This window comes from Saccopteryx leptura, chromosome 1 (assembly GCF_036850995.1).
Source record: "Saccopteryx leptura isolate mSacLep1 chromosome 1, mSacLep1_pri_phased_curated, whole genome shotgun sequence".
Classification (NCBI taxonomy): Eukaryota; Metazoa; Chordata; class Mammalia; order Chiroptera; family Emballonuridae; genus Saccopteryx; species Saccopteryx leptura.
In genome coordinates, this window is record NC_089503.1 from 245,240,971 (window position 1) to 245,262,076 (window position 21,106).

The 21,106-nt window shown below is 49.9% G+C and overlaps 1 protein-coding gene across 4 annotated transcripts in view; it reads left to right on the forward strand.

The window, feature by feature from the left end:
• Positions 1-6,511: 6,511 nt before the first annotated feature.
• DOT1L (DOT1 like histone lysine methyltransferase) overlaps positions 6,512-21,106 on the forward strand; it is a 70,797-nt gene continuing 56,202 nt past the window's right edge. For 3 of the 4 annotated variants that reach the window (XM_066342881.1, XM_066342919.1, XM_066342873.1), the window contains exons 1-2: positions 6,512-6,813; positions 20,145-20,188. In XM_066342881.1, coding sequence (XP_066198978.1) covers positions 6,733-6,813; positions 20,145-20,188 — 125 coding nt within the window. In that variant the 5' untranslated portion in view covers positions 6,512-6,732. Of the gene's footprint in view, positions 6,814-7,858; positions 8,001-20,144; positions 20,189-21,106 lie in introns of those variants that run through there. The other variant, XM_066342889.1, reaches the window with a different exon arrangement.

The window sequence follows — 21,106 nt, forward strand, 5'->3', positions numbered from 1 at the left end:
AAAATGGAGGGACAAAATAGCTGAGCAGTAGTCCTCAAAACTTTCAAGATATTGCCTTACCAGGCGGTGGCACAGTGGATAGAGCGTTGGACCAGGATGCGGAGAACCCAGGTTCGAGACCCCGAGGTCACCAGCTTGAGCGCAGGCTCATCTGGCTTGAGCAAAAAGCTCACCAGCTTGGTTGGACCCAAGATCGCTGGCTCGAGCAAGAGGTTACTCGGTCTGCTGAAGGCCTGTGGTCAAGGCACATATGAGAAAGCAATCAATGAACAACTAAGATGTCGCAACGAAAAAGCGATCATTGATGCTTTTCATCTCTCTCTGTTCCTGTCTGTCTGCTCCTATTTATCCCTTTCTCTGACTCTCTCTCGGTCTCTATAAAAAAATAAAATACAGGCCCTGGCCGGTTGGCTCAGTGGTAGAGCTTCGGCCTGGCATGCAGGAGTCCGGATTTGATTCCCGGCCAGGGCGCACAGGAGAAGCGCCCATCTGCTTCTCCACACCTCCCCCTCTCCTTCCTTTCTGTTTCTCTCTTCCCCTCCTGCAGCCAAGGATCCATTGGAGCAAAGTTGGCCCGAGTGCTGAGAATGGCTCCATGGCCTCTGCCTCAGGTGCTAGAATGGCTCTGGTTGCAACAGAGCGAGGCCCCAGATGGGCAGAGCATCGCCCCCTGGTGGGCATGCTGGGTCTGTCTGACTGCCTCCCCGTTTCCAACTTTAGAAAAATACAAAAATAAAAATAAAAATAAATAATAAAATACAATAAAAAAATTGGTCCCTTAGTTTCCACAAATGTACATACTAATGTGACATGCTACAGATAAGGGGAATAGGTACAGAGACTGCAGGTATAGGAACACTGTCCATTCTTTACTACTTTATAGTAAAGTGTGTCTAACAAAGATAATAGTGTATTTCCTTAATTTGAAGCTGCCTGAACTTCTTTTCATCTTTACATTTTTTTAAAATTTTTTTTTACAGAGTCAGAGAGAGAGTCAGAGAGAGGGACAGACAGGGACAGACAGACAGGAACAGAGAGATGAGAAGCATCAATCATTAGTTTTTCATTGCACATTGCGACACCTTAGCTGTTCATTGATTGCTTTCTCATATGTGCCTTGACTATGGGGCCTTCAGCAGACCAAGTAACCCCTTGCTCAAGCCAGCGATCTTGGGTCCAAGCTGGTGAGCTTTGCTCAAACCAGATGAGCTTGTGCTCAAGCTGGAGACCTCGGGGTCTCGAACCTGGGTCCTTGGCATCCCAGTCCGACGCTCTATCCACTGCGCCACCACCTGGTCTGGCCATCTTTACATTTTTGACATCTGGATGTACGCATCTTACAAGTGATAACAAAGGACTGTTCCTAGACCTTGGGCAGGTGTGGGTTGTGAGCAGTGGGTTTGATCTGGAGCTGAAAAACAAGATCAGAAAGGAAGTGTGACACCTCAGGAAGTATTTAGGGTCACAGGAGAGGATGAGCCAGGTCACTTAGGGACTGACTCTATCCGGCTAGTGCTCTGACCTTTTCTGTTGGACATGACTGTTTTGAGAGTCCAACAGCCAGCATTTGTGTCTTGTACCTGAGGACATGTCCAGGACTATGCAGGCCAGAAGTGCCTGGGAATTTACCCAACCCACCCCCCAAAATTGATAGGAGTCAGTGTAGAAGTACCCCAGTTCCCTGACCTCTTAGGTGACATAATTCCAAGGTGTGTGCACCCAGTCTCTCTGATGGTGAAGCTCTAATTGCCCTGTGGCAGCTGGCCTGACAACCACCCTTTTCTGCTGCCTTCTCTTCCTTTGTGTAACTGCCTGCCACACTGTGCTGTTGTCTACACCTCTCAAGTCAACAACTGCACTCAAGCCTCACTCTCAGTATCTCTGGGGAGTTCAACCTGCGATGAGACCATCACAGTGATGAGGGAACACTTGGGAAAGAGATACATGGGTAGACAGAGACCATCACAGCTGGGATCCAGTCCTACCACTCCAACTCTTAAGAGGCGGGTGGAATGGGCATAGCATTTGTCATTTCATCCCCAAAGCTTGCTAAGCCCCACCCGGCTGCCCTATAACAGGTCATCTCTAGATACAGAGGTGACCAGGATTGAGTCCTTCTCCTCACTGGATTCTGCAGGAACCATCCAATCAGAATGTTAGATAGGGTCTCCCTCTCAACACTGCTGACACTGGGGCCAGGTCATTCTCTGTGGGGGTGTTGAGCAGCATCCCTGGCTCCCACCTACTAGATGATAAAGTACCCTTAGTCGTGACAACCACAGATGTTCCTAGTCATCACACAGTATCCCCTGGTGATAGAGTCATCCTGGTGAAAACTGTGTTGAAGCAGCCAATATGGTCCTGGGCGATCTCAGTCTCTATGGGGTCAGTGCCTGCACTGAGAGCTGTTCCTCCCTCCACCTCTTCCCATGCTTCAATGCTACCTGTGACATCACCCCTATATAATAAATTACATCTTTTTTTTTTTTTAATTTATTTTCTTGTATTTTTCTGAAGCTGGAAACGGGGAGGCAGTCAGACAGACACCCGCATGCGCCCGACCGGGATCCACCGGCATGCCCACCAGGGGGCGATGCTCTGCCCATCTGGGGCATTGCTCTGTTGCAACCAGAGCCATTCTAGCGCCTGAGGCAGAAGCCACAGAGCCATCCCCAGCGCCTGGGCCATCTTTGCTCCAATGGAGCCTTGGCTGCGGGAGGGGAAGAGAGAGACAGAGAGGAAGGAGAGGGGGAGGGGTGGAGAAACAGATGGGTGCTTCTCCTGTGTGCTCTGGCCGGGAATCGAACCCGGGACTCCTGCACGCCAGGCCGATGCTCTACCACTGAGCCAACTGGCCAGGGCAATAAATTACATCTTGTCAGTTCATTACTCACTGCTCTCTCTAGAAAAGGAGCTCTGTGAGGATGGGGATCCTCAACTGCCTTCTTGGCTGTTATGTCCCCAGCACCTGATGAGTAGTAGGTAGTAGGTGCTTAATACTAGGTGATTGAGAGATGAACAAAAGCATGAGTGGATGAATGAATAAAGTGTTGAAGGAAGGAAGGAAGGAAGGAAGGAAGGAAGGAAGGAAGGAAGGAAGGAAGGAAGGAAGGAAGGAAGGAAGGAAATGAAGGAAAGAAGAAAAGAGAGATTTCCTTACCAGCTGTGTGGAGGATAGAAGAGCAAGAAGAGGGTTAATTCTAAATGGAGTGAGTGACCATCTGGTTTGCCTGAGACCAAGGAATTTCCTGGATTTCCAGTCCTAAGACTGGGACAGTTTTGGGCAAACTGGGATGGTTGGTCATCCTACCTAATTGCAATAACAGTTGCAACAGCAAGAGTGACAGCAAATAACTTCTACTGACCAGGCACTATTGTAGCATTTCTATATTAACTCACTCAACCCTCACAAACATTCTGATGTGGGGACTGTTAGCAGTGGCTGTTTGTCAGAGGTTAAGTCCTAAGAATCCAGCCAGGGAAGGGTGGGCCAGGGCTGGAATTTGGCAGCACAGAGCATATCTTGGGACCTGATCTTGTTGGGTGGAGAAGTGTAGGAAGGTTCTGGAAAAAATGAGCAAGAGTGACATCAGAAGGAGGCATCTAAGGAAGAATGTTCTATGCATGGCAAGTGTACATGTGATGGTCCTGGGCCAAAGGTTACACTAGACCAGGGCTTGCTTTAACATCCTTAAAATGAGGGTTGGGGGTAGACATGGCCAGGAGTCAGATAGGAGCAGCTGCTGTGAGCCACTCTGATTGGCTGCCACAGTCAAGGTCTGAGAGGACCCTGGGGTTTCTCTGCAGAAAGTGGGGAGGGGATGGAAGAGATTGAGGGGGAGGAAGGGTAGGAGGAAAGATGAAGGAGGGAAAGAGAAGAAAGAGATATGAATGAGGACAGAGAGATCAAGGATGGGGGAAGAAGGGGGGAAGGGGAGAGGGAGTAAGAGGGAGAGGGAGAGAGGAAGAGAGGGAGAGGGGGGAAGGAAGGAGAGAGAGAGAGAAGAGAAGAGAGAAGGAGGGAGGGGGAAAGGTGAAGGAGGAGAGAGGGAGTTTCCTGAGCCACTGACTCCAGCTGTTGCTGTGGCTCATGGGGTGAAAACTTAAAATATCTCCTAGTGCTGGGAGCCTGGGGGCCAGGGAGCCCAAGTGACTGATCTCCTCTCTGGGAGGAGGAGGGATGGCTCTGAATTCTAGGTTTCTCAGGCCGGGAGCAAGTAGTGAGAAGGGACAGACCAAAGACCCCTCTTTAGGACTTCCCAGGCTGTCCCTGACTCAGGATGTTAAATCACTCTCAACTGTGAACATCCCTATTCCACAGTAACCACTATCCTGACTTCTAACCCCTCAGCCACTGGGCCTTGGTTGGGGCTTTGCACAAATGGAAGCAACTGCAAATCCTCCTTCAGATCTGGTCCCTTTCCCTCAGCATTTCTTGTGAGAATCCTCACAGGAGTGTATGTGCTGCTGTCAAAATTCCACAGTGCTCTACCCTCTGCCTCCCAACCTCAAGCCTGTGTGAACTTGGGTACTTAGCTGCACATCTCTAGCCTCAGGTACCTCCCCTGGGAAGAGCAGGGATGGTAACTGCTCTCCTGGGCAGTTGTGACACTTAAGTGAGATACTGAAAGGACAGCAGTTGGCTCTCTAGCTGCAAACAATCAACATACATATATACTATATATATAACATTCACACACATATGTACATACAATGTATATACACAGACATATAAATATACAACCGTGATTAATTGTTATAGTCAGGTGGTTGTGTTAGTGGGGATGTCAAACAGAACCCATGGAATGTGTTACATACATATGTACATATATAAATACACATACACCTAGAGATAAATGCACACATATAATACATGTACAATATATACACACATGCATGTATACTACATATATACTTACATGTTTATGAAAGTGTTTATGTGTAGTATATATGTATAACACACAGTATATACTTATAAAGTACATACACAGTGTACATAAGTGTGTATATGTTTACATGTATAATATACACACAAATACCAACATACTGTATAGCTACACCTATAAATATAGGTATAGTATATTAACATGTACAATATAATATATACACATATGCTTACATATACACTGTATATATGCACACACATACATATGCATATATTCGCTATATACACATGTACATACACTATTACACACATACATATACAAAGTTTTACGTTAATGCGTTGGCTCATCCAATGGTGCTGCCATCATGTCAGAAATCTCCAGCACAGGGCCACAGCTGGAAACTCAGGGAAGGGCAGATGTTGTGGCTGGAGTCTCAGGTCGTTGGAGGTGGAGTTCCCTCTTTCCAGGAAACTTCATTTTCTTTTCTTCTTTCTTTCTTTTTTTTTTTTTTTTTTTCATTTTTCTGAAGCTGGAAACAGGGAGAGACAATCAGACAGACTCCCGCATGCGCCCGACCGGGATCCACCCAGCACGCCCACCAGGGGCGACGCTCTGCCCACCAGGGGCGACGCTCTGCCCACCAGGGGGCGATGCTCTGCCCATCCTGGGCGTCGCCATATTGCGACCAGAGCCACTCCAGCGCCTGGGGCAGAGGCCAAGGAGCCATCCCCAGCGCCCGGGCCATCTTTGCTCCAATGGAGCCTTGGCTGCGGGAGGGGAAGAGAGAGACAGAGGAAAGCACGGCGGAGGGGTGGAGAAGCAAATGGGTGCTTCTCCTGTGTGCCCTGGCCGGGAATCGAACCCGGGTCCTCCGCACGCTAGGCCGACGCTCTACCGCTGAGCCAACCGGCCAGGGGTTCATTTTCTTTTCTTAAAACCTTCAACCCTTGGGATGAGGTCCACCCACATTGTGGCTGTCACAATTTCCTTTACACAAAGTCGGCTGGTTTCAGTGTTAATTTCATCTGAAAAATACCTAGGGGCTACATCTGGGATAAAGTTTGTGCTAGCCCAGCGAACACTAAGATTAACCACCTCATTGAATTTATGACACTTTCCTTACTTTCCCTTAAAACCATTGTCTATTAAACCGGCAGCTGTTTGGGTAGGTGACTTCCTCCTTGCCGGCAATGATTGCCCAAGGGTCTGGGCCTAGCAGACGTTCAATAAGCAGTATTTCTGTTGAGCAAGTTCTGTACTTCGACTTGGAGAGAAGGCCTGGGTTCCGGCCGTCATATGTAATAAAAAATTATGGCTTTATCATGGGGGTGAGGTCCTCTTTTTTCAAGGGCGGGGCTCGAACCCGCCACCCTAGATCTCGCAGGGTCCCCCCGGGTCCCCGCTTCAGCCGGCTGAGGCGCGGAGGGCAGCCGAGGACGCGCGTGCGTGCGTTCCTGCGGTACAGTCCACGGGGCAAGATAGCAGGGGAGGCGCGCACGGCGCGGCGGGCGGGGCAGCGGGAGCGTGCCGTCGTCTCGCGCCGGGCCCTCCCCGCACGCGCGTGGCAAGTGGTTCAGCCCAGTCCCCGGCTCATTGTGCTCGCCTCACGCCGGCCCAAGATGGCGGCGGCGCTGGAGGTCCCGGTCCTGTGACCACAAAGAGGGAGCCGGGGGCCGGACGGGAGCGCGGCGGCCGCGGCGGCGGCGGCGGCCAAGGCCCAGGGTGGGCCCCCTCCTCTCAGCCTCCCGCCCGCCCTCCTTCACTCTCCCGCCCCGCCCCCGCCGGCGGCGCCCCGCCCCTCCCCCAACTGTCCGACTAGTATGGTGCGACGGCCGCGCGCGCCGACATGGGGGAGAAGCTGGAGCTGAGGCTCAAGTCGCCCGTGGGGGCCGAGCCCGCCGTCTACCCGTGGCCGCTGCCGGTCTACGTGAGTACTGCCCTCTCCTCCCTCCCTCTGCTCCTCTTCCCTGGACCCCCGCCCTCCGCGGAGCGCGCTGGGTGCCCACCGAGCAACGGAAAGACTCGATTAGAAAAACACTTCTGGGGATCCCCCCTTCCTGCCTGCTGGGGGTCTCCGTGGCAGTTTCCAGCCCTTGCGCGGAGAGTGGGCAGGGGGGATCCCGCGCCTTCAACGGGCGTCCGAGCCAGGGCTGCCGTTGCCTGTGAGGGGCTGGGACCCCGTTCCTCCGGGCCCGGGCGGCGGGTGAACTTGCCTTCCCGTGTTTCTTGTTCTGACATTCAGGCTTTCTTTTTTTTTTGGTAGTGTATTTTTTGAGCTGTCAATGGGCTCAGTTTTATTTTTACTTATGAGGGCATTTTTTTCTTTTTTCCTTCTCTTAGTTTCTTTTTTTTTCTTTATTTTCTTTTTAGGCATTTTGCCTCCGATCTTGAGTGGCAGGACTAGCCCTGCCAGAATGAGGCATTCTATCCAGCAATCTTAAGTGGGTGGGCTGGCTGGACCCTTGGAAATGAGCCATTCTGTCCAGTAATCTGGAGTGGGTGGGCTGGCCGGACCCTTGAAAATGAGGTTTTCTGTCCCCTAATTTCAAGTGATCCCTGGAAAATGTCAGGCTGAGCGGAAATTTACAAAGGTGTCCCCTGGGTGGTTCTAGAAATGCAGGGCGCGGGGTGGGCGCCTCGGTCTCTCGTCCTCGAGTGCGGCGTGGTATGTGTCGGTGTCCCTGCGTCCACGCTCGGCGGGGCAGTGTGTCGTTGGGAGCGAAAGCGCAGCAGGCGCCGTGGGCGGGCGTCTTTGGGGCGCCCTTTCGCGCGCTAGACCTGCGGGGTAGGGTGGGAGGGGCGGAGGCGGGGCCTCCAGGGGACCCGGCGGGGGAAGCCCGCGCGCCCCGCCCCTCGCGTACCCTAGGAGTGTGTCAGTTTTTGGAAATGTCGCGCCCGGGGCGGGGTCCGGACGCTGGGACCGCCGGGAGCTGGTGTCGTAGGAGGGTTTCGTGGTTTCCAGCTTGCTGCGCGCCTCGGCTTTGGAGTTTAGCTCATCCCGCACCCAGAGACGAAGTCGAGCCTGGCCCTGGCTTTTCCGGTTGGGCAGCCCTGCTGAGTGTCCTGCGGGCGGTTTGAGTAATGGGCAGGGCCGGGAAACGTCTAAGGCCACAGGTAACAGTGGGAGAACCTTCAAAACTCTGACCGGTCCACAATCCATATGGCTGCCCAGTGCACTGTTTAAAATTTGTTTATTTATTTATTTACTTTTAAGTGAGAGGAGGGGGGAGATAGTGAGACAGACTTCCACATGTGCCCCAACGGGGATCCACTCGGGCAACCCCATCTGTAGTAGATTCTGGAATCAACCGAGCTATTTTTAGTTTAGCGCCTGAGTCTGACGCACTGGGACTAACCAGACCAGCCGATCTATTCTTAGCGCAGGGTAACTAACACTTGAATCAACTGAACCACTGGCTGCGGGTGGAGAAGCGGGAGAGAAGGATGAGAGGGAGGGGGAGAGAAGCAGATGATCGCTTGTCCTGTGTGCCCTGACCAGGAATCGAACCTGGGACAGCCATACCTGGGCCCACATTCTTATCCACTGAGCCACTGGCCAGGGCCTATTTCTTTTTGTTTAGTGACATGCAATATAATTCACTTTTTTAATGGTACATTTCTAGGGGTTTTGACATATCAGTCAGGCTGCCGGCTGCAGAACAGTCACATCATTCCTCAGTGTCCCTTCTGCTGCCCTTTGCCACCTACTGTTCCCTTACCTTATGGCAGTCACAGACCTCTGTCAATACAGTATGCCTTTCCAGAAAATTAGATCAATGGACTCATTAGCATTTTCAAGCCAGCCACCTTTTTTCCCTTTTTTTTTTAGTGAAAGAGATAGAGAGACGGACAGACAGGAAGGGAGAGAAAGGAGAAGCATCAGTTCTTCACTGCAGCACATTAGTTGTTTATTGATTGCTTTCTCATTTCATATATGACTGGGGAAGGGGGGCTCCAGCCAAGCCAGAGACCCCTTGCTCAAGCCAGCGACCTTGGGCTTCAAGCCAGTGACCTTTGGGCTTAAGCCAGCCACAGTGGGGTCATGTCTATGATTTCACGCTCAAGCCAGCGACCTCGTGGTTTTGAGCCTGGGTCTTCTGTGTTCCAGGCTGGTGCTCTATCCGTTGCATCACCATCTGGTCAGGACACACAGTGTTTTCATTCTGGCTACTTTTGCTCAGCAAAACATGCTACAGGTTCATCCATGTTGTAGTGGGTATAAAACAACTCCTTTTTTCTTGTAGTGGTATTCCAATTTTCCATTGACCCATTAAGTTGCTGGTGGCAGGACACTTGAGATACTGCGAGTTTGGGGGGGGGATTATGAATAAAGCCTCTCTAAACATCTGCAGGCAGGTTTTTATGTGAATTTGAGTTTAACCTCTCTTGGGAGACTCAGGACCAGGACTGGGATGAGGGATAGTTATGCTGAGTGTATGTTTAACAACATTTGTGCACATTACAAATTGGTATTTTTGAGCATGGGAAGAGTTAAAACCACTGTGACCCAGCATCCAGGCATTTTATACTAAGGTGAAAATTTATCCAGAGACATTCATGTTGTTTCCATCACCTGCTTTTATACAGGATGGAGAAACGAGCCACAGGGATATGTAACCCTTGTAATAAGGCCTGTCGGGTTGGGCCTGGCTTTCTAGAGGCACACGGTTCTAAACTACAGAGCATCTTTCCTTTGCTGGTCCTAGCCTCGCCAGGCCAGCCCAGTGAAATTCTCAGCTAGCTGCGAGTGCTCACAACAGCCTTACAGGTTTTTTTTTAAATTTTATTTTTATTGATTGATTGATTTTAGAGAGACAGAGGAAGTGAGAAGAGCGGGAAGCATTCATTTGTTGTTCCACTTAGTTGTGCATTCACTGGTTGCTTTCTGTATGTGCTCTCACCCGGATTGAACCCACAACATTCATGTTTTGGGACAACACTGTAACTGATTGTGCCAATGTGCCAACTTTACAGCATACAGTGATGTCTGTCAACCTTCTGTTTCCTCACAGAGGAATTTTGCTTTTCATGGGAAATGAAGGGGCAGTACTTATAAAGTTCATATTTTGTGTTGGCTAAATGATGAATACATGAAGAACATGTACTACTTCAGAAGCTTCTTTTTGGAAGGTCAGATTACTCATGTGACCACACATTTTAAATGACTGAGCTTACTTATTCACTGATTCATTTCTTCTTAGCACCTCCTGAAAATGTGCAGCATTCCTGGAAGGGGTACAGAGGACAGTAGACAATGTTCTTATTCTTAAGAATCTTAGAGATGAAAGGTGAGTGATGTGTAAACACAAAAGTTAGCCTAGTTATAGTGCCTGTATAGGGTCAGCTGATTTTCCAGAGGGAGGAACTGCTAGTTTTGTCCTGGGAGAGGTGTGGGTGGCTTCCTTGAGGGCCCACATCTGTAGGAGGAAGTACAAAACAACCACAATTGGGCCACACAGAAGTGTCCAACCTCTGAAACTGGCTTTTGTGCAATTGACAAACTTGAGGGGAGACCAGGGGCATTCTGTTCCTTTATTGACTGAGTTTCTGATGCCCACTTGCAGTTCACAGTGGCATCATTTCTAAAGCAGGATGGTCCTTCTTGGGTGGGAAACTAGGTCTCAACTCAAGGGAGTAAATGGCATCTTGGGTTTCTGGGTGACAGGGCAAGAATTTTTGTGAGGAACGCATTCAGTACTCCTTTACCTGGGTGACTTAGTAAAACTGTGGGTGGGGGAGCAGCCTCATCGTGACTATCTCCACCCTCGGCTTCCTACTGGGAGTCCACAGTTCTCTGACGAGTGCCTTCTGAGTAATCATTCCCCTAACACTGGCAGTGAGTAGTAGTTGAGTGGGCAGGCCAAGTGAGCCAGCCATCCTGTGACTCAGAAGATATTTTCTGATCTGACCTCTCCCTGTCTGAGTCCTGCTTAATCTGAGTTCAGGTGGAAGGCAGATTAACCCTTCCACAGCTTTGTGTGGGTGAAGCAGTCAGTTTAAAAGGGGAAGGGATGATTTAGTTTTGTGCTCTGGCCCCTAAGATCCAAATGCCTACTGAACACTCTGGTCCTGATTGATGGGAGCTTGAGGGACCCAGAGGCGGCCCAGAAACTAGGCAGAGCTACAGGGGACCCACCCAACCAGTCTCCCTCTGGGAGCTCCATTCTTTATTTCTTTTTCTTTTTCTTTTTTTTTCATTTTTCCGAAGCTGGAAACGGGGAGGCAGTCAGACAAACTCCCACATGCGCCCGACCGGGATCCACCCAGCACGCCCACCAGGGGGCGATGTTCTGCCCCTCTGGGGCGTTGCTCTGTTGCATCCAGAGCCATTCTAGTGCCTGAGGCAGAGGCCACAGAGCCATCCCCAGCGCCCGGGCCATCTTTGCTCCAATGGAGCCTCGGCTGCAGGAGGGGAAGAGAGAGACAGAGAGAGGAAGGAGAGGGGGAGGGTTGGAGAAGCAGATGGGCGCTTCTCCTGTGTGCCCTGGCCGGAAATCGAACCCAGGACTCCTGCACGCCAGGCCGACGCTCTACCGCTGAGCCAACCAGCCAGGGCCATATTTCTTTTTCTTTTTTTTAAATTTTCCATTGATTTGAGAGAGGGAGGGAGAACGGGAGGGAAAGGGAGAGAAACATCAACTTGCTGGTCACTTAGTTCCATTTACTTGTGTATTTATTGATTGCTTCTCATATGTACCCTGACTGAGGATCGAACCTGTGACCAGGATGTTGTTTTATCCATTGTGCCACCCGGCCAGAGCTTCCATCCTACTTTTTCTTTCCTTTCCTTTCCTTTTCTTTTCTTTCCTTTGTTTTCTTTTCTTTTCTCCTTCCTTCCTTCCTTCCCTCCTTCCCTCCTTCCCTCTTTCCTTCCCTCCTTCCCTTCCTCCCTCCTTCCCTCCTTCCCTCCCTCCCTCCCTCTTTCCCTGCCTCCCTGCCTCTTTTTAGTGAGATGGAGAAAGGGAGACAGACAGAAAGGGAGAGAGATGAGAAGCATCAGCTCGTAGTTGTGGCACTTTAAGTTGTTCATTGATTGCTTTCTCATATGTGCCTTAACGGAGAGCAGGGAGGGCTACAGCTGAGCCTTGCTCAAGCTAGCGACCTTGGGCTCAAGGCAGTGACCATGGAGTCATGTCGATGATCCCATGCTCAAGCCAGTGACTTCGTGCTCAAGCTGGTGAGTCTTTGCTCAAGCCAGCAACCTTGGAGTTTTGAACCCGGGTCCTAAGCATCCCAGGTCGATGCTTTATCCATGGTGCCATCATTTGGTTAGGCTCCATCCTTTTTTTATTTTTATTTTTATTTTTTCCTTTTTAAGTGAGAGAAGGGGAGCCTGACCTGTGGTGGCGCAGTGGATAAAGCATCGACCTGGAAATGCTGAGGTCGCCGGTTCGAAACCCTGGGCTTGCCTGGTCAAGGCACATATGGGAGTTGATGCTTCTTGTTCCTCCCCCCTGTCTCTCTCCTCTCTCTCTCTCTCTCTCTCTCTCTCTCTCTCTCTCCTCTCTAAAAATGAATAAATAAAATAAAATAAAAATACAACAATCTTAAAAAAAAAAAGTGAGAGAAGGGGAGATAATGAGACAGACTCCCACATGTGCCCCTACTGGGATCCACTCAGCAACCCCAACTGGGGCCAATGCTTGAATCAACTGAGCTATTTTTAGCACCTGAGGCTGATGCGCTTGGACCAACTGAGCTATCCTCAGTGCCCAGGGCCTATGCTCGAAACAACCAATCTAGCCACTGGCTGTAAGAGGGGGAGAGGGAGAGGGAGAGAAGCAGCTGGTTGCTTCTCCTTTGTGCCCTGACCAGAATTGAACCCAGAATGTTCATACAATAGGCCAACATTCTATCCACTGGCCAGGACCCATCTTTTTTATCTTAATTAAACTTTTATTTTGAAATAACGGTGGATTTCTGTGTAGTCATAAGAATAACATAGAGACACTCCCATGTTCTCTCCACCCATTTTCCCCCAATGGTGACATCTTATACAACTACAGAATAATATGTAATTGTATTCATCTAGAGCCCCGTTCCTATCAGCAGTTACTCCCACCTACCTCCCTAGCCCCCAACAATACTTATCTCATTCTCATCTCTGGACTTGCCTATTCTGGACGTTTCACATAAATTGAATCTGGCTTCTCTCAATGAGCATCATGTTCAAGTTTTACCCATGTAGTGAGTGTCCGTGCGATACTCCTTTTAATGATTGAGTAATATTTCTCTATAATAACAGGCCAAGTTGTGGGGTCTTGTGGCCCTGGTGAGGCATTCATTTGGCCCTCATCCTGGGGGTGGGGATGACCCCAAATGAACTGGTATGGTGCTAATAATAATAATGACCATTTGCTAGAGGTAGAAACAATTGGTAGTTTTAGGGGCACAGTGTGTCTTGGCTTTCCAGATCCTGGAGTCGAGTCTCTCCCCCCTACTTGGTAGCAGGGCCTTCTGGGTAAGTTCTATTGGTTAAAGAGGCCTCATCAGTTCCTGTGCTGTTTCCCTTCCCTTCATACACATGGCTTCAGGCTGGAGTGGTTGTGGCAACAAAGCATTTTTAATGATGAGGGTGTGAAAAGTTCTGGGGATGAAATTTTGGTCATTGTGTCCCACTGCGCCACCAGTGTCACTTCATGGTAGACACTTTGTGAAGATCTCCATCATCTAGTCTTTGGGTATTTGTACAGGGGCTCCTTTGGAGGTTGGGTACCTCAGACTTATCAATGGGCTAGTTTTTATGAAAGCAACTGAAATATTCTTGTCAAACCACCTTTGGTCTTAGCTCTGCCCCCTGGGGATATAGAGGTAGCACTTGTCCTCTCGTGGGTATCTTAACTCCTCTTTCCATACGTCACTCAACCTGTGAAAGATGCTGCCCAGAGCACAGGTCATCCCATATCGAGTCCCCGCTCTGCTAGGACTCAGGCCCTCATGGACCTCATGTTCAGGGTCAAACCTAAAAACACTCCATCAGTTATAAGGGTGGAATGAGTTACATTCCACCAGGTGACCGCTGGTGGGACTAGCACATGAACCATACGTGTGGTTTCAGCATTTCTAGTAGCCCCTTTAAAAAAGAGCCTGACCAGAAGGTGGTGCAGTGGATAAAGGGTCAACCTGAGATGCTGGGGACCCAGGTTCAAAACCCTGAGGTCACCGGCCTGAGCACAGGCTCATTTGGCTTGAGCGCAGGGTTGCCAGCTTGAGCGTGGGATCATCAACATGACCCCATGGTTTCTGGCTTGAGCCCAAAGGTCCCTGGCTTGAGCCCAAGGTCTCTGGCTTGAGCAAAGGGTGACTGACTCAGCTGTAGCCTCCCCACCTCCGTCAAGGCACATATGAGAAAACAACCAGTGAACAACTAAAAGTGCTGCAACTACAAGTTGATGCTTCTCATCTCTCTCCCTTCTTGTCTGTTCCTCTCTTTCTCTTAAAAAAAAAGAAAAAGTAAAAAAAAAAAAAAGAGAAAGTCAAAAGAAGCAGGTGAGATAGGTTTTCATAATATATTTTATTATAACTGGTTATGACCAAAATCCTGTCATTTCAACAAGTAATTAAAAAAGTTATAAACAACTTTTTGGTGTTTATTCTAAGTCTTTGAAATTAGTGTGAGTCTTGTATTTGGAGCACAGCTTGGTCCAGGCAGCCCATATGGAGTGCCTCATAACCGGAGGGGGACTGTGGCTGCCATGGGGATGGCATGTCTCTAGATCCCTTTTCCTCATAGGGCTTCTTCCTCCCAACAACAGAACTTAGCATGCAGTATGGTGGGACTGTGTTTGCATGGTGGATGCCACCACCCGAATGAGGTCCAGGGGCCTAGCTGCTCACTTACTCAGTGGGTGTTGATGAAAACCACTGGTGCTAGGATGGTGTTGAGCGGGGCCTTCTTGTCATGTGGAGTTGGGGGATGTGGGGGCTGCAGGTCTGGTGCGCAGGATGTGTATAGATGCAGCTCTGTCTTCTGGTCAGTCTTGTTTGTGGCCTGGCTTATGCAGGCCACAGTTGGCACTGAGCATCAGAAGCTGGGGCAGTATGGCCTGGCAAGGAGAGGTGCCATGGGGCTGGTGGCAGGAGATGAGCCTTCTGTTGCACTGCTGGCTCTTCTCGTGGGTCTGTCTTCTGTCTGAGCAAAAGATATTCCCTGACAGCAAGAGGAAGCGCAGATCAGGGCTGGACCATCCATAGTGACAGCGCTGACTCAGCACCCTCCTCCCTGCAGGGTAGCATCAGGTACCCCTTTCTGTCCCCTTTAGTAATGTGACATTATTTTGGGGGCTATGTAAATATAGTTTTTAAAAAGAATGAGCTCGCCTGACCAGGTGGTGGCGCAGTGGATAGAGCGTCGGACTGGGATGCAGAAGACCCAAGTTTGAGACCCCGAGGTCACCAGCTTGAGCACGGGCTCATCTGGTTTGAGCAAAAGCTCACCAGCTTGGACCCAAGGTTGCTGGCTCGACCAAAGGGTTACTCGGTCTGCTGAAGGCCTGCGGCCAAGGCACATATGAGAAAGCAATCAATGAACAACTAAGATGTCACAACGAAAAACTGATGATTGATGCTTCTCATTCCTCTCCGTTCCCATCTGTTTGTCCCTGTCTATCCCTCTCTTTGACTCTCTCTCTGTCTCTGTAAAAAAATAAAAATAAAATAAAATAAATTAAAAAAAAAGAGTGAGCTCAAAAGCAGTGAGTGCATGAACTTGACTTTTTCTGCAGCTTCTGGGAATGTATTCAGTGCAGTTGATTGAGATATCTTGCCTTGCTGCCCCTTCTCTCCTTGTGCTGCTCCCATCTCAGCCAGCCAGCCTAGAGCCCTGGTATTTATTGCTGTCACTGGACATGGGCACAGTGAGCTGGGGGGACTGTCTCCATGGGTAGGTATGTGAGAGCAGAGGTCTGGCAGCAGGACCAAGACAAACAGGAGGGCTTTCTAGCATAGACACATCCTCACAGGGTCCAGTGCACAGATGAGAGAGCCATGTGCAGGGCCTGTGTGACCTGTCTGAGATCCTATTTCTAGAAGCAGTACTGTTTGATTCACATTCTAGTCTGTCCTGCTTGCAAACCTCCCTCCAAAAGGACTTTGCTTTGTTACTAATGCTCTGTGGTTGCTGCCTTGAATTTGCTAACTATTTTTGAATGAGGTGACTGCATTTTCCCCTTGTCTCGCACCCCACAAAGTTTGCCACTCTCAGCCCATCTGACCCACTATCTTTACCCCAGGTGCTACAGCAGCTAGGTTTCTTGTCCCACAGACTTGACCTCTAACTGCCCACCCTATGTCCCATCAGCACCTGCTCTCTGCCTGCCTCTCCTCTGCCCTGGCCATTTGCCAATTGTTTTCTGCTCTTAATTTGTTTGGACATGTGGCCTCTGATTTTGGGATCTTGCTTATTTTGAATTAGTGAAGGTGCTATCATGATCAGTATTTGAATTGGCCGTATAAACTGTCTACTAATCACTTTTGCTCCCACCTGAGCAGCAGAGGGCCTCTGTCCCAGCTAATATGCTTATCCTAATCTGTGAGTCTGCTGCCCTGCTCATGAAGGCACTTGCACACCCAGAAGCCGGGAGTCGGGTGGTGAAGACAAGGGCCGGTGTCGGAGAGGCACCTGCAGGGCCTGGCACCCCTTCTGCCACACTCTGGTTTTCCTCTGGGACTGAGAGTTTTCTGGACATCTGTTGACAGGGTATAAGTGCACCACATCCTATTGCACTCCTCCAGCCCCGGTTTCTGCTCATCCAAACCCTTCTATCACCTCAGCCAGAGAGGCTTCCTGCATGTGCCATCACCCTGCTTTCACATCTCATCTCTTTCCTTTGTTCTTCACATTTTAAAAAACTCTGTTCATACATTATATTTTCCATCTGCTTTGATCCCCATGTCCATCTATAGTGTTCATCTGCCCCTTTGCCCACTCCAGCTGGTCCCACTGTGTCCAGGCAGTAACCCATGAGTGGGCCTCCTATGCAGCAGCTGCTTGTGAGCCAGCCCGCAATGGCCTGTCCTGAGCCCACGTGATGTGTGCCAGGAACTTTTTTGTTTGACTTGGTTTGGCTTTGGGGACCATGTGTGATGGAAGCGGCCTAACATCCCCATTCAGGGCTCCAGGGTTGTGTGGAGCCACTGGAAAGCAGGTTCTCTCATTGCAGGACAGTCTGCCGTCTGCTAAAGTAGTCTGTCTGTGGTATTTTCCATCAGTTATCCTCATTTCCCCAAGGAGAGAAGGGAGAACGCTTTTCCCACCTGCCAGTGTAAGCAGACCTACTGAATCTGACACTTCAGGGGATGGGCTACAGGCTACAGGCATCTCTTCCATGAACCACAGGATTTTGATGCTGGTTACCATGTGAGGATCCAACCTCAGAGGACCCTGGGGTCCTGCCTTCCAGCTCTAAGTAATCCTCTGGGGCAGGGCCGAGGGCACTCCCTGCATATCATTTTCCTGTTGCCAAAGAGAGTGAGGAGAGTGGAGTTGGCGATGAATCCAGTACAGCAGTGCATCTAGGATGCCCATGCAGGCCCCTAGTATATGTGCCCCTTCATTGATCTTTTCTTGTCTTTTCCTCTTTTCTTGTATACTCTGGGCACAGAGACTCCAGAAGTAGTGTGGACTTGGAATGAACAGGGTGTAAGTGCTTAGAATGGTGAACTTATGCCCTTGCAGAGGGATCTGAGAGCCCTTCCTGTCCAGACTCCTCTGCAGGAGACGGGGGGACAAGCTGGTGACAGAGCTGGAGCCACATCCCCACCTGCGGCTGGGTGCTGTTCTCAAGTTTGTCCTGGTAAAAGAGGAAGCCAGGAACCTGCTTAAAGTGACTGCTGCGTTCCCCAAACCCATCCTCCCTCTGTGTGTGCGCCCCCTCCATGTAGTCCTTGAGCATGCGAGTGTCGAGTGTCGGTGCCTGGAAGAATAAGCCACAGGCCTCCTACCTGAGTTGGGAAGGTGAGTGGTACCATAAGGGACAATTTTGTGTTATCTCAGGGTGTGATGACTGCCTCCTATGCGGTGTACAGTTTAAGATGGAACAATTAGCCTGACCTGTGGTGGCGCAGTGGATAAAGCGTCAACTTGGAAATGCTGCGGTTGCCAGTTCAAAACCCTGGGCTTGCCTAGTTCAAGGCACATATGGGAGTTGATACTACCTGTTCCTCCCCCCTTCTTTCTCTCTCTCTCTCCCCTCTCTATAATGAATAAATAAAACCTTTTAAAAAAAAGATGAAACAATTACGCTTGTTGTGGACCTTTTCACGTGATTCACAAAGTGGGGGACCAGGAACCCCAAGTACCCATCAGTCAGCTATCCAGCTGCCAACATTAAACCAGACAAATTTTTATGGAAATAACCTCTCTCAGCTGCTTCTTTTGGGTGCTCCGGTACAAGTAATGAGAAGAGCATGGGTCAGTCTCTGATGCAGCAAACAGGATTTCCTGCCATGATCCATGCTGGGGTGGGCAGTGGAAGAGGCAACGTGGGGGGTATTCCTGTGTAATGAGGAAGAGGGCTGGGCCATTAATCCAGGGTCCAGGGCTGATGGAGGGGGGAGTATGCATAACTACCTGCATAACAAGATGAGGGCTGGGCTATAAATCTAGGGTTCCTTGGGGCTGTTCCCAAGGTCCGGGTTTGACAGCTTTCTCCTCCACAAGGTCTATAGAGAAGTAAGAAGAGGCCACGAATCATTGATAAAGACCAAGGCTTCTAAAGTTATACCTCTCAGGACTATGGGTGGAAACTGGCCCAGCCCTGAGAGGATCAGTCAGTGCAGTCGACTCAGACCTCAGAGGGTGCAGTCATCAACTTTTCTCTCCCTTTGTTTTTGGTTTTAAAGCTGAGAGAGCATGAGTTCATCCCATCACAGAGGAGACCAAATTCTAGGTCCCCTGTGCCTTTGCAGGCCTGCATGTGTGTTTGGGCCAAGACAGTGAATGCGAGAGGGCCATGGCCTGGTGATTGCTGCCAGCTGTGTTGCACTCTTGGCGATTGTGAATCATGCTGCTGTGAACACTCACGTATGAGTTTCTGTGTAGATGCCACATAGTATGTGATCCCATTTATGTGAAATGTCCAGAACGGACACATCCATGGAGACAAGAAGTGGCTTAGTGGTTGTCAGGTACTGGGAGGGGACTGGGGAATGACTGCTGATGGGGATGGGGATTCCTTTTGGGTTGATGGAATATTCTGGAATTAGTGCAATGGTTGCACAACACTGAATGTACTAAAATCCACTGAATTGTGTACTTGAAACAGGTGAGCTCTGTTGTATCTGAATTATATCTCAATAGAGCTGTTTTTTGTTGTTTTAAATAATAGCTTAAGACTCAAGGTTATCTAAAGAGCTATTTTGATTCTGTTATTGAATGCTGAAACACTCAAGGAACTCTGCCTGTGGTTGCTGTCCTCCCGTTGTAAAGTGGTGGAAATGGTGGCCTGGGCTAAGAGGCGTCGTTACTGTTATGGAGCAGCTGTTGGCAGGCCTCTCCCTCTGAGCCCATCCTCCTGCACTCACTAACCTTCACCGTGATGTGGAAGGCATAGTGCTTTATGTGAGAGAAGGACAGAGTCAGAGGGTACCTACCACTCTATGTGTCCTGACCCTGGTTTCTGTGAGGTTTTGAGTTAGCTTGCTGCCACACCCAGGTGAAAGGCCCAGAGCGACCCTTGAACTTCCTTTTGTGGAAGAAGCCATAGTGAACCCCCACACAGTGGGGACAGCAATGGAAGTGGGAGGTGTCTTTGTCTAAGTGGGAGGACAGCCACACACGTTCTCACACTGGTGGTTATTGGCATTTCCCATATCACAGATGGGAAAATGGAGGACTGGGAGGTTAAGTAACTCAAAGTTAAGCCTGTAGAATCCAGGCCGTGGGAGTGCCCTGAAGTACCAGTGGGCAATGGCGGGTGGCGGACAGGAGGGCTGAGGGCATAGACTCCATCCCTTCCTCATCTCTGCTGCCTACTGGAGAGAGAGCACTGCAGGAACAGACCATACCCTAGGCCAGCATATCCCAAGTGGGCAGGGTTCCCAAGACAGCACTCAGGTGCCATGATGGGGCTCTGTGGGAGGTCCTGCCTGGGTGAAGGACTTGAGAGCTCTGTGGATCTGGAAATGCAGAGATGGGAATGCCTGGGGTTTACAGTGCCCCACTCCTGTTGTCCTGTGTTCTGAGATAGCCAACCTACTATCAGTAGAGGGTAGAGGGACTGCTTCGTCAGCTCTAAACCCTGTCATTTTATCTTTCAGGACAAACACCATGATGCTGCTCATGAAATCATCGAGACCATCCGGTGAGTATGGCACCTGTGGGGGTGGGTCTTACTTGAGACCAGGACCCATTCCTGTCTTTCCCTGTCTTTCTAGTACCACCCACACTTCCCCTAGCCTTTTTTTTTTTTTTTTAGTGAGTGAGAGGGACAGACAGACAGGAAGGGAGAGAGATGAGAAGCATCAGTTCTTCATTATGGCACCTTAGTTTCTCATACGTGCCTTGACCAGGGGCTTCAGCCAAGCCTGTGACCCCTTGCTCAAGCCAGTGACCTTGGGCTTCAAGCCAATGACCTTTAGGCTCAAGCCAGCAACCATGGGGTCATGTCTATGATCTCACACTCAAGCCAGTGACCCCACAATCAAGCTGGTAAGTCTGAACTCAAGCTGGATGAGCCTGTGCTTAAGCCAGCGATCTCGGGGTTTCAAACCTGGGTACTCTGCATCCCAGGCTGACATTCTTATACACTGTGCTACCGCCTGGTCTGGACATCAGCATCTTTTTTTATTTTATTTTATTAAGATTTTTATTTATTCATTATAGAGAGGGGAGAGAGAGAGAGAGAGAGAAAGGGGTAGGAACAGAAAGCATCAACTCCCATATGTGCCTTGACCAGGCAAGCCCAGGGTTTTGAACCAGCAACCTCAGCGTTTCCAGGTTGACACTTTATCCACTGCGCCACCACAGGTCAGGCTGGACATTAGCATCTTTTAAAAATATTTTATTGGCCCTGACTGGTTGGCTCAATGGTATAGCTTCAGCCTGGCATGTGGATGTCCCAGTTCAATTCCTGGTCAGGGCACACAGGAGAAGTGGCCATCTGCTTCTCCACCCCTCCCCCTTCCCTTCTCTCTCTCTCTCTCTCTTTTCCCCTCCCACAGCCATGGCTTGGTTAGAACAAATTGGCCCTGAGTACTGAGGATGGCTCCACGACCTCGCC